The sequence below is a fragment of the Erythrolamprus reginae genome, chromosome 2 (genome assembly GCF_031021105.1).
Source record: "Erythrolamprus reginae isolate rEryReg1 chromosome 2, rEryReg1.hap1, whole genome shotgun sequence".
Classification (NCBI taxonomy): domain Eukaryota; kingdom Metazoa; phylum Chordata; class Lepidosauria; order Squamata; family Dipsadidae; genus Erythrolamprus; species Erythrolamprus reginae.
In genome coordinates this window covers 260,506,343-260,524,491 of record NC_091951.1, presented here as the reverse complement: position 1 = coordinate 260,524,491, position 18,149 = coordinate 260,506,343, and the positions used below count along the sequence as shown (strand labels likewise).

The 18,149-nt window shown below is 37.3% G+C and overlaps 1 protein-coding gene across 2 annotated transcripts in view; it reads left to right on the top strand.

The window, feature by feature from the left end:
* The window catches only part of FOCAD (focadhesin), a 200,309-nt gene that overhangs the window by 134,736 nt on the left and 47,424 nt on the right, over positions 1-18,149 (top strand). For both annotated transcript variants that reach the window (XM_070742518.1, XM_070742519.1), the window contains exons 22-26: positions 9,997-10,089; positions 12,248-12,336; positions 13,941-13,982; positions 15,331-15,439; positions 16,238-16,354. In XM_070742518.1, the coding sequence (XP_070598619.1) occupies positions 9,997-10,089; positions 12,248-12,336; positions 13,941-13,982; positions 15,331-15,439; positions 16,238-16,354 (450 nt within the window). The remainder of the gene's footprint in view (positions 1-9,996; positions 10,090-12,247; positions 12,337-13,940; positions 13,983-15,330; positions 15,440-16,237; positions 16,355-18,149) is intronic.

Below are 18,149 nucleotides of genomic sequence, written 5' to 3'. Positions count from 1 at the left end.
AGCATGAGCATAGCAAGCACTTCTGAACCCGTAGGGAAGGTTAAAGAAACCCACCCCTGGAAGGAATACCACCCCAAATTGTTTTCCAGTTGACTTGTCCATCATATCAAAAGAAAAGCTTCAGGTTTCATTAATATTTGTATCCTGAATACTTTTGCATTGTCAATTATTATGTTTACCCAGTATGTTTTCACATATTTGCAAGATTATTCTACTGCTTTTCTTGGTAAAATAACATACGTGTCTAATAGAATGAATGAAAGGGTTGGAGTGGGGTTAAATAATTCCACATTAGAAATATTTGAGAAAGGCTCTCAGTGGATTCCTTGATTTGAAGGGGGCAAGTCTGCAACTTCAGAATTCTCAACTTGCTTCTGATTTAATATATCTCAGAGTAAGATCTGCCATTTTGGTATTCTTCATTATTGTTAAATACTGTAGTGCTTTATTTTGCAATATTTAAATACTGCCCTGATCCAAACATTCTGGATAATACACATTAGAGATTAACTTTCATCCTTTCCCACATGAATAATATGAATAATAATATGCATTTAGTATTGCATTAGTTGTGAAGCTCAAATTTCTTTGGACACTAAGAATCAACAGCCTGGAGCTGTCTGAACTTGGGAACTTTATTTTTGATCAGCATTAGTAAACCTGGTTTACTAAGTAGTGTAACATTTATTTATTTATTTATTTATTTATTTATTTATTTATTTATTATTTGGATTTGTATGCCGCCCCTCTCCGAAGACTCGGGGCGGCTCACAACAAGTGAAAAACAATCCAATACATAATCCAATTAATTAAAATATTTAAAAAATTTAAAAAACCCCTATACTAACATACACACACACAAGCATACCATGTATAAATTCAACGTGCCCAGGGGGAGATGTTTAGTTTCCCCATGCCTGACGGCAAAGGTGGGTTTTGAGGAGTTTACGGAAGGCAGGAAGAGTAGGGGCAGTTCTGATCTCCGGGGGGAGTTGGTTCCAGGGAGTCGGTGCCGCCACAGAGAAGGCTCTCCCCCTGGGGCCCACCAACCGACATTGTTTAATTGACGGGACCCGGAGGAGGCCCACTCTGTGGGACCTAATCGGTCGCTGGGATTCGTGCGGCAGAAGGCGGTCTCGGAGATATTCTGGTCCGATGCCATGAAGGGCTTTAAAGGTCATAACCAACACTTTGAATTGTGACCGGAAACTGATCGGCAGCCAGTGCAGACTGCGGAGTGATGGTGAAACATGGGCATACCTGGGTAAGCCCATGACTGCTCTCGCAGCTGCATTCTGCACGATCTGAAGTTTCCGAACACTTTTCAAGTAGAGAGCATTACAGTAGTCGAACCTCGAGGTGATGAGGGCATGAGTGACTGTGAGCAATGAGTCCCGGTCCAGATAGGGCCGCAACTGGTGCACCAGGCGAACCTGGGCAAACGCCCCCCTCGCCACAGCTGAAAGATGGTTCTCTAATGTGAGCTGTGGATCTAGGAGGACGCCCAAGTTGCGGACCCTCTCTGAGGGGGTCAATAATTTCCCCCCCAGGGTAATGGATGGACAGATGGGATTGTCCTTGGGAGGCAAAACCCACAGCCACTCCATCTTATCCGGGTTGAGCTTGAGTCTGTTGACACCCATCCAGGCCCCAACAGCCTCCAGGCACCGGCACATCACTTCTACCACTTCGTTGACTGGGCATGGGGTGGAGATGTAAAGCTGGGTATCATCGGCATATTGATGATACCTCATCCCATGTCCTTGGATGATCTCACCCAGCGGTTTCATGTAGATGTTAAATAGCAAGGGGGAGAGGATCGACCCCTGAGGTACTCCACAAGGGAGAGACCTCGGAGTCGACCTCTGATCCCCCACTAACACTGACTGCGACCGGCCAGAGAGGTAGGAGGAGAACCACTGAAGCACAGTGCCTCCCACCCCCAACCCCTCCAACCGGTGCAGAAGGATACCATGGTCGATGGTATCGAAAGCCGCTGAGAGATCGAGGAGCACCAGGACAGAGGATAAACCCCTGTCCCGGGCCCGCCAGAGATCATCCATCATAGAAAGAGGAAACAAAACTGTGTATCAGTTGTGTATAACCAGTTCAGGCAACTAACATCTACAAGAAAACAACCAACTTCCGAGAGCACCAAGGTATCCACAGATTAAAGAATGCTTGTGTGGAGTTTTCTCCCAGGAGGAAGCGTAAGAACTGAGATTCCAAGAAGAAGTCTAGCATATGGATATGGGGATTGCTGACATATACCTCCTCATGCTTCCTCCATAATAAATAATTTAAGCATCTAAAGATGTTTCCAAACAATTTCTAGCAGCTATAGCCTCTGTAGATGGTTTTGGGAATGGTGAGCATTACAATACAATAATATGCGGAGGGAGTCAAATTGCCTACTCTTAAAGTTTTTTAGTACCTCTAATACAATGTTTTTCCTTTACTCTATATAATAAGCTACCTTTGAATTCATATAGGTAACCATTTTTCAGATATTACTGCATTGATGCCTCTTAATTACACACACACACATATACAGCCACCCCGAGTCTTTGGAGAAGGGCAGCATACAAATCTAATTATTATTATTATTAATAATAATAATAATAGTAGTAGTAATAATAATAATATACTTTCTTAAAATAAAATAATTCTACGGTACAATATAATTCTATGATTATAAAATAATTCTATGATTCTGAAGATAAAATAATTCTATGAGACGATAGCTTTATATTATTATTTCCTAAGAAATTCATTCACATGTTGCTTTTCAACATGAATTATTGTCCTTTACTTACCAAAACACCCATGTAGAGATTTCTCATTTCTTAATCTTTTTTCCTTTGGTGAAATGCTTTATTAATTCTTTAAGAATTTATTAAGGAAGTCCTTAATTTTTCTCGCAGAGGAATCTACAGGGTGTCCTTGAACTAAATACTCAAATGTTAATCTAGGAGGAGTTAAATGAGTTCTTTTCAATATATGGAATTTTGTATCTGGGATTGGAATATAAATTGCATGCAGAGAAGCTTATGATAGTCACTTCCTAAATGAATTTTTAAGTGGCATTTTTATTAAGAGATGCATCTGAAGATACTATTTTCATTGAAAAATGTAAAACTAAAAACTGCCGTTTTAAAATTATGTTTTGTATTTCTTGAGCAAGTATGGTAAATAACGGATGTCAGGAAGAATGCTCATGTTATATACAAAACATATGGGCATAATCACACCATGAATGAGATTTTTTATCTAGTTGAGCATTTAAGCTTGGCTAACATGGTTAAATATGTATGAAGAGCATATGTATATATTGTGTTTGTATACCCATATCTAACTGATACAATAACCATTATCTGATGTAGTTATTTGGATAATCATTGTTAGGGTGTACAGTGTCTGTCAATAGGAATTGCTTTAGTATATGAAGTGTCTTTCACATTCTTTGGAATTTATTTTCTATTAAAGACAGACATACAGTTTTATGAGCAGGAATCTGAAGTTGTGTATTCTTCACATTCCTGCAATTTTTTTATTTTTTGAGAATACTCTTTAGCTCATCATATAAGTCTTCCAAAGTGCTCACAGTTTATATGTAGTTGCTTACAGATACAGAATAAGAAAACATTGAACACGGCAGGTGTAAAATTTGAATATGCTTTTGGTCAGAATTCTGTCTCCTTTGGCAGAAAGGAATAGTGAACAATGCCATCGATAAAAGGCTCCAGAATGAGCAATAATACCTGTCTTATGCTCAACATTAATCATCTTACTAAGCGATTCAAGACTGTTTCTTATTCCAAATCAGAACTGAAGTTCGATTAGAAAGGATTAAAAAAAACCCCAAGAAGATTCCAATGTTTCTTATGTTAGTGCTTTAGAACTTTACTCCAAAAAAGCAAAGATAGTAACTTCCGGATTTTAAAAATGGTGGCCTGAAAATAGCTCTGCAAAAAGTGGAGCCAATAATGAAGAGCTGTCATACTGGCTGCCTCTCTAAATCTCTCCAGAAGTTATGACTTGGAGGGTTTTCACAAGTAGTTCTGGTTGCTTCCTTCTGGCAATGGCAGAGAGTGAAACAAAACTTAGTTCCCCTCTCATTTCTAGTCCAATTCCTTATTGTTTTATTTATTGATAGTTGTTTATTTTATCAGGAAAATGTTTTGCAAAATATTATAGTTATATCAGTACCTCTTCCATATTGTTACTTCTTCCATAACCTTATTCACTGGAAGACAGCTAGCTGCCTTATTCTAATGATAGAGATACAGTATGTCTTGAGTCTAAAATCTAATTATTTTTCCTAAAACAAGAAATTAGTGACATACCATATTTTTCAGAGTATAAGACACACTTCCCCCCCAAAAAAAGGTTGAACATGTGTGTCTTATACTTTGAATGTAGTTTTTACTAAGCTTTTTTCCAGTCCTAATAAGGTGGTAACAAGTGAAGCGATCTTCGTGCTTTGCTAGCTAAGCGATCTTCCCTTTGCCTGTTTTTTCATAGCTGCTGCCTCCGACAATAAGCTGGGCTTCTGTGCTTTAGAAGTCTTTTTTCAGGCCTAACGCCAGTGAAACAATCTTCCCTGCTTTGCTAAGAAGTGATCTCCCCTTTTTTTCCATCCCTAACGAGGTGCTAGTGAATGAAGCGATCTTCCATGCTTTGCTAGCAAACTGATCTTCCTTTTGCCTGCTTTTCTCATTGTTTCTCTCTCTTTTCAGAGAGTGTTTTAGAAACATTTTTTTATCCCCAACCAGGGGGTGAAAAGCAAGCACACGTGTTCAAAACCAGCAAACTAATGTGTTGAAGTTGACTAGACTAAGGACTAGCCAGATGAATACCTGGTAGGCAAATTATTTTCCTCCCTATTTTCTTCCCCCCAAATTAAGGTGCCTCTTATACTCCAGCGCATCTTATACTCTGAAAAATACTGTAGTCCAGTAAGAGGAAGCATCTTTTTCAGTCTGAGCTAGCTGAAAACCGCTTTCTCATGGAGGGGGCGGAAGGGGAGCACCACCACCCTGAGACTAATTCCCATAGTGGTCTTGAGGAGAACACATTACCACTCTCAAATATTTAAATCTTCATCATACCACAGTCACCTTAGTACTGATCAAAATAAGATCCTGTTTAGGATATGATAAAAACAAATGAAAGCTAAAATCCTATGTGATTCAGAGACAATCCATATTAATGTTCTGGCTCCCCCCTTCCCTGTCCCCCTTTTCATATTGGAGCTCTCCATGGTGCTGCCTTTTTTTGTGTGTGTGTTCCTTCTCAAAAATATCAATGTGAATAATCTGAGCATAGTTGTCCACATTTGTATCCTGACCCAGATAATGTTGCTAACATTCTAAACTAAACACTCCCCTTAGAGTTCAATAATCCAAACAATATGTAATAAATGCATGGACCATCCTTTGATCCTTTGCTGGCTTAGTACTAAGTGCTTTTCCATTGTTACACTAATTATCTACTCAAACACTGCTGTCAGCTCCCCAGAAAATCAAAACCTGGACTTCATGCAGTATGAGAGGGTGCTTGGGACTCATTATGTCAACTGCTGTCAACTGTTGCCCTATCCCTGTTTCACAGATCAACCGGATCAAGATCACCATGGCTTGTGGCAGCAGAATCTAGTAATTTTCAAAGGCCGTGTTAATAACCCTTTTTCATTGCTGCACAAAGTTTATGAGTAGTGATCCATCAATAATGCGGTTCCTTTGAACTTCTCAATTCTGCCTTTTTTGTAGATCACTTTCATCTTTCCCAGCAAATAGTACGTCATGAGTATATCTTGTCATGTTAATTGAGAGGCCCGTGGTTGCTATGACATCCTCAACTATTCCAGATGACAAGAATGTGACAGTGATGTAGAAAATTGCTTAGAACACACCATTTCAGAGAAGACAGTCCTATTAGAGAGAAAATCAGGGACACCTTCATAAGTTCCACCGGGAGACAACAGGGCCATCAGCAGAATCCTTCTGTTCCAATGTGTCATGATTAGAAGCATATATTTTCATCTTATTATTAAGATTAATTACAGTTTGCCAAAGTTTGGAGAAGAAACTAGTTCTAATAATCTAAAACAGAAGTAAAAACTTAGAAGCTAATTCTTTTGACTACAGGTAGTCCTTGACTTATGACCACAATTGAGCCCAAAATTTCTGTTGCTAAGTAAGACATTTGTTAAGTGAGTTTTGCCCCATTTTACAAAACTTTATTGCCAGAGTTGTTAAGTGAATCACTGTAGCTGTTAAGTTAGTAACATGATCATTGTGAGTTTGCCTTCTGCATTAACTTCGCTTGTCAAAAGGTAGCAAATGGGAACGCTGAAACTGTCATATATATGAGTCAATTGCCAAGCATCACCATGGAGATTCTTCAGTGGTCATAAGCGTGAAAAAGTAACTCATAAGTACTTTTTTCAGTGCCTTTGTCATTTCAAACAGTCACTAAATGAGCTGTGGTAAGTCAAAGACTATCTGTACACTGGATGAAACAGAACTACACACATTCCCATATAGCTAATATGGTATTTAAAAGATCATCCTTTTCTTGCTCATCTTTACCTTACCTCACTTCATCTTACTTTGATAAATATTCCGTAAACGCAATCTAGGATAATTAAAAGTTTGATTATTGAATCATAGAATTTCCTATGATTCTCCAAGGTGCTTTTTCAAGAGACAACTGGACTTTCTTGTTTTTTCTTTGAGGATGTTTCACTTCTCATCCAAGAAACTTCTTTAGCTCTGATGGGAAGGTGGGGGAATGGAAGGATTTAAATTCCTTGCAAACAGCTGGTCATTTACATTCTTTGAGCGAGTCGTTGAGGTCACTTGGTGGTTTCTCTCAGGGTCACCTCAGGATGTGGAGCCTTCTTGAAACTTCTCCAAGGAAAGCGTGTCTTGTGCAGCTGTGGTACCTGCAGTGTTGGATGAGAAGTGGAACGTCTTCAAAGAAAAAACAACAGAAAGTCCAGTTGCCTCTTGAAAAAGCACCTTTGGGACAACCACAACCTGGATGACCGAGAATTTCCATAGACGTTTTCCTGACTCTACATTTAATTTTTTTTTCCTCTTTAATACAGTGGTTCTCAACCTGGGGGTCCATTTGTGCAAAAGACAAATTTTTCATGGTGTTAGGAATTAAAGCTTCTATTCTGGCGTCTTGGAACATATTTTTACAATCTGACCAATCAAGTGTTTACAGTGGGGGTGTCCCCCTGGCTCTCCTGCCAATCAGCTTAAAGCTCTGCTGGGAGAATTGGCACTAGACTTATGGCTGGGGATCACCACAATATGAGGAACTGTATTAAGGGGATGCGGCATTAGAAAGGTTGAGAACCATTGCTTTAATAGCTATATCTAGCTTCCCCAATCTGTTCTTCTTTAGATGTTTTGATAACAACTTCATCATTTCCCACCAGAATCTGGTAGCTGGTTTTCATGAAACAGCTGATAAGACATTTAGAGAATTGAGATTATGCAGATGATCGCTAGTTCTGTGTTTCATTCTCAAATGAAGCCAAGGTGCCTGTGGAAAATAACAGATTGCACGAGTACTAAGGTGATGAGAGTGAATCCTAGAGAAGTTGGTCATTACAACATACTTTAGAATAGAATAGAATAGAATAGGCCAAGTTTGATTGGACACACAAGGAATTTGTCTTGGTGCATATGCTCTCAGCGTACATAAAAGAAAAGATACATTTGTCAAGAATCATGTGGTACAACACTTAACGATTGTCATAGAGCTCAAATAAGCAATGAAGAAGCAATATTAATAATAATCTTAGGATACAAGCAACAAGTTACAGTCAAACAGTCATAAGTGGAAGGAAAAGGATGTTAGGAATGATGAGGAAAAAAACTAGTAGAAATGGAAGTGCAGATTTAGTATAAAAAGTTTGACAGTGTTGAGGGAATTATTTGTTTAGTAGAGTGATGGCGTTCGGGGAAAAACTGTTCTTGTGTCTAGTTGTCTTGATGTGCAGTGCTCTGTAGTGACTATTTGAGGGTAGGAGTTGAAACAGATTGTGGGTTAATGTTGAAAAGTGTTCAGATACTTCAAATTGTGCTGAATATTTAAACTACTATGGGCTTTTTAAAAATAGCATTAAAACAATGTTACTACATAGCACAAGCTTCCAGGTTGTTGTCTTTTTTTCTGAGCATAGTTTAGGATGTTTGTTGCTTATGTTAAGACCAGTTCTGAAAGACTGCCACTTTATTTTATTTACCAAAATAATTTTGGAAAATAAGATTCTAAGTCAAAATTTAATCTATGTCTGTAGTTTAATTATTGTATAGTTCTGCCTCATCTGGAATTAATTTCATTCTTCAACAGGTGGTTTTGAAATTTCACTGCTTTCCTCAGTGTTTCTTGATTTTTAAGATTTAAAACTACTATTATTAGAATGTTACTCCTTTATTTTTAAAATATTTCTTATTATTTGAATTACCTGAATAATCTGTTGTTGCCTTTTAAGCACTGTGATTGAAAGGAAAGAAACAGGATTGAACATAAAGAATTGAAAGAAACTGAGTTGAACATGAAATCAAAGTTGGGTTTTTTAAGTAAACCATTCTAATGTTTTTAAATAAAAATACAACAGTAGATATTGAAAAATGTATCATAATTGAAGCTGGCTTGTGTACATTGGACCTAGATTGGTGATCTCCTAGCACAGATACACACTTAAGCATGAAGCTGGGTGATATTGGATCAGTCACTTTATGTCTGGATAGTTTCACAAAATAACTTGTGTAAGAATAAAATTGGAAGTGGGGAGTGACAACATTTAGTTCCTACATATTGGTAAAACAAATCAAAATGTGTATGTTTGTACACCAAGATGTATCTGTGTATCTGTTACATAGTAGTAGGTATTATATCCTGAATTTATGTTGACCTGAAAACTGCCAAATTCTCATAACTTGTGTTTAATAGGCTCCAAATGGCTGTCATGACAACTTCCAATGTTTTTGGTTGAGGCCAAAGTGAAAATAATTGGACACAGGAACAAAAAAACTGATTCTTTTGCCTGCCATACAATATTATGAGACATAACAATGCACCACAATCATTTTAATTACAGTGTTCTTTTCCTTTCCTTTTCTTTTTTAAAAGTAGGGGTCTTTGAAGTCCCAGAACAAATAGAAATGATCCCAGGCAATTTGCTATAGTAAAACTATTTTATAAAGAATTGTGGAGTTATGAGTTTTTAAACTGACTGTACTTCTTTTATATGTTAGATGACACTTAGCCAAAATAGATAATTTTTCTTTGTGATTACGATTCTATTGTAAAATAGTCACTTATTTATTAATATAGTCCAATGAGTGTACTTATGGATTTAAAACTAAATTTATTTGTAGTTTGCAAGTCCTTGTGGTACCTCAGAGACTTTTTATATTATGAAATCTTTAACAAGATGTCTGTTTTGCGACACAAACTGCATTTGAAAGCCTTCTCAAAGTGCAGTACTTTGTTTATTCACTTAGTAATTCCCTAAATGTTTAGTAGAAGAAGGAAAAGCAACGTCCCATCAGATAAGACTAATGAGGCTTTCAGGACTGTTCTGTCCTTTGAGTTGCAATCTCTGTATGAAAAATCTGTAAAACTGAATAACCAGAAGGAAATATAAAAGTGTGGGTATTTTTATTTATACAGACTTCAAAACTAATGTGCTTGATGTAAAGAAGAAAAATATCTGATAATGGTAGCGATCCAGTGTAAATTTAAGATTGTGTGTATGCAGTAGTGGGTTCTAAATGCTGTTACAAACGGTTCACGCTCATGCTCATGATTCTTCTGCACATGCGCAGAAGCATCCTGGGCAGGTGGGCGGAGCTTCCTGCCACCACCACTACTGATTCGCAGAACTGGGAGCAACCCACCGCTGTGTGTCTCTGCTACTTTGTAAATGAATATCTTTATTCAGTGTGTTCTCTTTTCTTCAACATGCAGGTTAACATTCAGCCTTCAGAGTGGCATCATTCCTTGTTGCTGCCTCATTCCTGGGCTGGATTTATGGAGCGAGCATACCATGCAATCATACAAGTATGACATAGTAGCATATACAGTATAGCAATGGATATCCTTATGCTTTCTTGTACAGTGGGATGAATTTTTAATGTAAATACATCAGTAAGCAAGCAAGCATGCCTGATGCATTCAGGGTTTTCAGTTACTGGTAGGCCTGGATTTATGACCACAATTGAGCCCAAAATTTATATTGCTAAGAGAAAATTTGTTAAGTGAGTTTTGCCCCATTTTATAACTTTTCTCACCACATTTGTTAAGTGAATCATTGCAGTTCTTAAAAGTTGTTACAGTAAGTGAATCTGGTTTCCCCATTGACTTTCCTGGTCAGAAGGTTTCAAAGAGGGGATCACGTGATCCTGCAATAATGCAACCATCATAAATATGAACCAGTTGTCAAGCATCCAAATATAAATCACATGACCACGGAGAGGCTGCAATGGTCATAAGTGTGAAAAATGGTCATAAGTCACTTTTTTTAGTGTCATCATAATTTTGAATGGTCACTAAGCGAATTGTTATAAGTCGAGGACTATCTGTACTTTGGGCTTTTGAGCGGTCTAAGTTTAACATTAGGGAAAGATGGGTATAAACTGTCTCCTTAAGATATGATATGGTATAAATTTCTATGAGTGTTTTTCAACCTTGACAACTTTAAAATACGTGGATTTCAACTCCAGAGTTCATAGCCAGCTTTCTGGAAGTTGAAGTCCACACATCTTAAAGTTGTCTAGGTTGAGAAACATGGTTTAGGATTTTTTTTTTAAAAGATCCGCAACTTGGATGTTATTCTGGGATTTTTTTTTAATGTTTACTGCTACTTTTTTTTAAGAAATAACTTAAATCATGGAAATTTCCTCCATTCTAAAATCCTGCATCATAGTTACGTACACATTTGAGAACCAGGTGATGGACATTTTTGAAAAAAAATGGCTTTGGGGAAATTTAGAATTAGGAAAAGTTGCCTATAAAAATGTTGCTTTATAAATCTAACCTGTTTTTAATACATCTTTTAAAATGTCTTCAGATTTGTTTTTATTAATCTATACAAAACAATATTACAACATTACAACAATAATGTGGACAGATGCATAATTACAACTTGTAAAAGTGAAAGAATTTTACACTTTAATTGTACCTTTTTAAAAAGGTTAGAGTTGTTATAAATTGAAATAATAATCTATAGAACATTTACTGCACTAAGAGAACATTGTCTGTCTGTTTTTAAATTGGCCTCTTTTGAAATTTTTCTAACATTTATTTATTAAGATCAACGCTGCAACATAAAGAACCAAAGAGTATAATCCACACTTTTAGTTCTAACCTAATTTCTTTCTCACACTAATTTGAGGTTGTTAAACATGAGTGAGCACAATTCATTTAATTCTTTTTGAATCTGTGTTTAACTTTTCACTTAACTAGAGCTGAATGAACAAGGCTATCTATTAGGTTGTGGTAGTTCAGCCATGAACTACCAAAACCTAATAGCTGTTAAATTTGTATGGGTGTGTGTCTCGCTGTCTGTGTATGTGTAAGTGTGTATGACTTCAAAAGATTAGAGTAACCTCTATGCATATCTTAGCATGAAGAAATAATTGCCACTCAATTAATGAAGGAACTTTTGCTTCACAAACATAACTTTGTGAAGAATTTTATCATTATTATTTATCCATGTTACTAAAAATTATATTTTTATAATTTGAACATACCAGAAAAACGTGATAAATAACTGGGAAAGATGAATATTAGAATCGCATCTCCTGGATATTTATTATGATAAATATCAGCAAGCTATTTAAGCTGAATGCTATAGTTGTTTAGTAATAAAAGACCAAGCAACTTTCCCTAAATTATAGCATCAAAGTGTACTGAACTATCTAAATGTGCATTATTTTTAGATAATGCACTTTCCAAAAAGTGGCAATCATTAATGAAAGTAATGAGAATGTATGGGGCTCTTGAAGAAATGTATTTTCATTCTTCAAACTAAAATTTCAGATTCTATCCCTTAAACACATAGCTTATTATGCAGAAGAAATTCATAAAGGGCATTTGGATTTAACTGTGGAACAGTGCTCAGGCAAAAGGTTACATCTGTTATGTAAGTGTTCCCTATAGAAATCACTCTGTTACTACCTTTGTAAGTACGCCTGCTGATTTTGTTATGATTATACAGGGGAGGCAGGCTGAATTGGAGATGCAATTAAAGCATGGAAAAGAGGAACTAGAGAAAGTACAATACAAGCAATTTACAGCCTGGCTGTGGTAAGGCTATGATTATCTATTCCTTGTTACCTAGAACAGTGGTGGGATAGTGCAGAAAGAAACAAGTAATATAATTTGAAAGATTCAAAGTTGTAAGTTTTACTAACTTTAAAAGTGTTAATGATAAAAAATAGATATGGGAAATGGCAAATACCAAGCCGAATCACAAAGAATTGTTTTTTTACCAATAGCTCTTCTTTTCTATATGAAGAATGTCTGAAGAATTTTGATGAAGGAATTGGCAGCACGTTCCTAAACAAGTTGCTTACATCATTCTGAAATTTCTTTCTAAACGCTCAGTAATTTGATGCATATAGTAAATGTGCTTTGCATTTAAATGTTGTAATATCAGTGATCATACTTCAGTTTCTTATGTTCAGTATATCTGACTATATGGATTAAGTGTAAAAATATGCCTGGTTGTGATTGCAATATAGAAATATATGTATATTAAATACATAAATTTAATATTTATCCAACATTATTAGGCGGTTTCCTTGCCACATAGCAATCTAAATGTTGCTAAAAATATAACCCAAAATATCAATTGTGCCTCTCAACATGAAATGGAACAAAACTAGAAATTCAGCTGTGAATTGGAAAATTGCATGTAATCTAAGATTTTCTGGTTCAAATTTGGAATTTGAAGTTTATCTTAATACTAAAGGCAGTTTTCTAGTCTCGAGGAAGACCTCACTGTTGAACTGTGGCTTTAATCACACTAGCAGTAAATGAAGAAGTTTTGGTTGTGATGAACTTCCTTATAATATTCTTATATATCTGTACAAAAACTAAATAAAAAAAGATTAATCTGTCTTTATGTAGAGACAAAGCAGAAGATAATTAAGATAAACATTTGCTTGCTAGTAAGAATTGATTTAAATGGTGCATTATGCGAGGAACGTTTTAATAAATAAACTTATTTGAGTTTGCCTAACATAATGCAAGAATGTAGCCTCTGTGGCTACTCAACAAGACATGGTCAAAAGAATATGTATTATTTTATACTGAGATAGAATTTTGATAAAATAACCTGAAGGGGAGAAGTGAGAGAGGCTGCTTAGGACTCCACATGTCAACTCTATTCAAATATTCTGCAAATTTATCACCGCTTCAATGGATCAATCAGTTACAGTGACTGGAATATTCAGAACCTCCGAGAAATCTGCAAATAATACAAAAAATAGGTTTCCCTATCACTGCAAAGGTTATAAATCCTGGTCTATTGTTTTCATTCTGTTCAATAAATACTTTAGAAATCACTACTGCTCTGTCTTTGGTGGATCACACTGCCTCTTCTAGAAAACTACAAGTCAGCTCAGTATTTGAGCAACCCTCCATGCAATTCAGCAATAGAATTTCACACACAATCAAGAGTGCACATCCATTACTTATATATTGCCTGGAACAGGATCTTAATTGGGGGATGATTTTACAACCGATTACAATTCTTACATCTCTAGTCTCCCTCACATTTTGCTTGCTACCAACTCTGACCTTTTAGGATACTCACCGAAAGATACTCCACCACCCCTACGCACACACTCACAGTTAAAACTGTCTGATTCATAACATATTATTTACTTTGTTTCTCATTTTAACAGGGTTAGAGATATGCTAACTGATGCAGTCAAAGGAGCTTCCAAGTAAGATCTTTGCTTCTTAATAAACACAGGCTGTGATGTTGTTGTTGTTGTTGTTGTTATTGTTATTATTATTACCTTAATATATTTATTTATTTTATTTATTTTATTTATTTATTGGATTTGTATGCCACCCCTCTCCGGAGACTCGGGGCGGCTAACAGCAATAATAAAACAATGTACAATAATAATCCAATAAATACTAAAAATGATTAAAAACCCATTAATATAAAAAACCAAGTATACATACAGACATACCATACATGAAATTTTAAAGGCCCGGGGGAAAGAGCATCTCAATTCCCCCATGCCTGGCGGCAGAGGTGGGTTTTAAGTAGCTTACGAAAGGCAAGGAGGGTGGGGGCAATTCTAATCTCTGGGGGGAGTTGGTTCCAGAGGGCCGGGGCTGCCACAGAGAAGGCTCTTCCCCTGGGTCCCGCCAAGTGGCATTGTTTAGTTTATGGGACCTGGAGAAGACCCACTCTGTGGGACCTAACCGGTCGCTGGGATTCATGCAGCAGAAGGCGGTCCCTGGGATATATTATTATATTATTATAATATCCCTCTTTTGAGAAGCTTTCCTTAAGAAGCACTATCTAACCAAAGGTTGTTTAAAAGAAAATCTTACTAAAAACACTATTTCATCATACAGGATGAGCAACTACAAAACAAAGTTGTTTTCATAGATTTTGAGTTACTCTCACATACAACAAAAATTGATATTTTTGTTCTTTTCACCAACTATCTATATAAATATAAAGTAATTTCTCTATTATCTTTATTATGGGTATTAACATAACAGTTACAAAATATTACTGGACACATATTAAATGTAATACCCTTGGTTCAATTAGTAAATAGGGTCTTTTAAAAAATCAAGCATGGCTAGCCTAATCTGGATCAGGATCTTTTGGGGTGTTTTTTTAAAATGAATCTTTGTCCTTTCATCCATCATCTCTCAATACTCATAGTGGAAGCCATTTCTTGGAGATGTATACAAATAAGTTCAAAGCTTTTTTTAAGTGGTTTAATTTGTAATTTAATCCCTCCCTTCAAAACCCATACATATTTAAAGTTCTATTGTAGTTCATGGAGAGTATATTAAATGACAAACCAAAGTCAAACCTTCTTTTCCCTAACGTGAAATCTTTTAGCTATGCTAGACCTACTACTTTCAGAATTCAAACATTATATATGCTGGGTGGTTATCCTAAAATTTGTACATCTTAAAAGTTTTAAAAGATACCAGATTATTGAAAAAGACTTACTTTTCATTCCATTTCTCTAACCTCATTTCCTCCTTTTATTTTTTCCTTTATTTCATTGACAACTGATGCATGATTTTCAACAGAGAAAGCCCAGTAGTTAAAGGGAATTGTCTTCTAGCATTAACAGGACTGGCAGTTGCTGTTGCAAAGCATGAAAAAGAACTTTCTTCGGACATTGAAGAACAATTTGATGTGAGTTAAAATGACTTATTGATTGATTGATTGATTGATTGATTGATTGATTGATTGATTGACTGACTGACTGACTGACTGACTGACTGACTGACTGATTGACTGATTGATTTGATTTGATTTGATTTGTATGCCGCCCCTCTCCGAAGACTCGGGGCAGCTAACAACAATTGCTTTAACAGTAAAACAAATACTGTACAGTATATGTAAACATTAATAACTGGCCATGATGATTTCATTGCGCTATTTCAAGTATAGGGTGCAATCAGGTACATGAGTTTTAAATTAATTTGTTTAAAATATCACTGGAAACATGAATAGTTCATGACTATGAGAACAAAAACAATGATTAAAAAAATCTATATAAATTGCTTATTTAAAACTGCATTCCTATAGCTGTTCAACCAAAATGAAAATGACTTCTTACAGTAATTAAATTAGAATTGTACTCCAATTCTTTTTGAACAATAGACACACACACACACACACACACACACACACACACGTAGGTCTCGGGAGATTCGGGTTTCTTCCTGTATAAGTTTCAGAGATTCCTGGCGATGTTTCGACGAGTTCCCACTACGAAATTTACGAAAACACACACACACCCAAACACAAAATGTCATTCCGTCTTTATGTATCTATGTTCATATACATATTATTTCAGGAGTATTTTTTGATAATGGTTTCTTGTGTTGTTCTATTATTGGGCAGTTAATAAAATTATTACATCATTTAAATAATCAGATTTTTTAAAAAAGATTATTAGATAATTTTCAATGCTTATGTCCTCTGCAGACTGAGCCAGACTTTCTTCCGACAAAACACTGGCTTTCCATGGTGATCGATACCCTCCTTAGCATTGTAGACAGTCACTATTGTCCCAAGGGTCGAATCTTTCCTTGGTTTTATCAGGTAGGTCAAAGCAGATTTAACTAAGAATCATTATTACAACTGAACTTTATTGTACTAGGGAAAGAAATCGATTTGGATTTTACTTTGTTTGTCTCAGCTTTTAGAATGTCCTTACATTTGAAATAATACAGTACATGGAATCTATTCTCATTCTCTAATTATAGATATGCCTTCAGTGTAGATCTGTCAGTGGCATCAAAAAGCAATAAAAAATCAGTTGAATCCTGGTAAAACCAAGTGGCTTTAGGCAGCTGCAACTTCAGGATCCTGCAGCTTAATATCTTTAGTTTTTTTTATAGGATTGCACTTTCCCAGACAGAATCTGTGTGAAGCTGGGCCATCCTCCTGGACTCACAACTCCTGTTTAAAGAGCAAGTGGTGGTCATGGCTAGGAGAGCCTTTGCACAATGCACAACTTCAAATTGTGCACCAGTTGTGCCCTTTCCTACTTTGTGAGGCCATGCATTTAGCCACTCATCTTGCACCGAACTGCTTCAATGCACCCTAGGTGAGACTAACCTTGAACAGCACTTGGAAGTTATAACTGGTACAAAATGCAGAAACATAAGGGGATGTGACGTGACCCGTGTTAAACCACTGTTGTGCAAACTGCACTGTTTGCCACTTTGCTTCCAGGTGTAACTCCAAGGTTGGTTGTCTCCTTTAAAGCCCTAGATGACATAAATCCAGATTACCCCAATGGGTTTGGCCCATCCCACTTGCTTTGGCAGAAGGAGCATTCTCCAGATCCCATTGGCCTGTTGTGGCTTGCCAGCAGCCCATGCAGCTGGTAGCAGATCCTTCCTAAGAAGAGGCCGATGTGGTGAGGCACTAGCGGCCTGTGCAGCTGGCACCCAAGTTGGACAGTGTAGAGGCTGGCGAGGACTCGGTGCCAGAGGCAGAAGTTCAGCCAGGATCTTTAGCACCTGACCTCAGTGATGAGGAAGAAGAGGAGGGGCCTCTTCTTAATGCAAGGGCACGCAGAGCTGCCAAAAGGCAGGAATGGTTCCTCAGGAGGAGGTCTTCTCAGGAGTAAGGCTTGTGGGCTAATTGGCAACTCTCCTAGGCTACATAAGGGGTGGCAATGATTTGATCGGCCCCAGCTGGTGCCCCATGATGGAGCTGAACCACCCCAATATAAGGTCATCAGCATTCATGACTCCAGGTGGATGGAGGGCCAGTTCCAATACCTGATCGAGTGGAAGGGGAATGGGCCGAAAAATTTCACCTGGGAGGACATGATCTCCATGCATGCTCCCAATCTTGTTCGTGCCTTCCATGACCAGTTCCCATCTTAACTGCATCTGAACCAACAGACCCTGGGGAAGGGCCCTGCAGTGCAGGATAGTGTTGTGGCCCACCAGCAGCCCATGCAGCCCTTCCAAGAAGAAGCCGATATGGTGAGGTGCCAGCGGTCTATGCAGCTGGTACCAAAGTCGTACGTTGAAGAGGCTGGCGAGGACTCAATACCAGAAGCAGAGATTCAGCCAGGGCCTTCAGAACCTCCAGCATCTCCCATCTCTGATGAGGAGGAAGAGGAGGAGCCTCTTCTTAATGCAAGGGCTTGCAGAGCTGCCAAAAGGCAGGAATGGTTCCTCAGGAGGAGGTCTTCTTGGGATTAAGGCTTGGGGCTAATTGGCCACTCCCCTAGCCTACTTAAGGGATGATGATGATAGCAAAAACTCTGCAGGAAACAACGTTTGTTTGTACAGGTGCCTCCGTCTGAAAATGTCAGCTCAGCTTATCTGTTTTGGCTTTTTTCCCCTCCGGACTACTTCTAGGCATTTTGCCAACC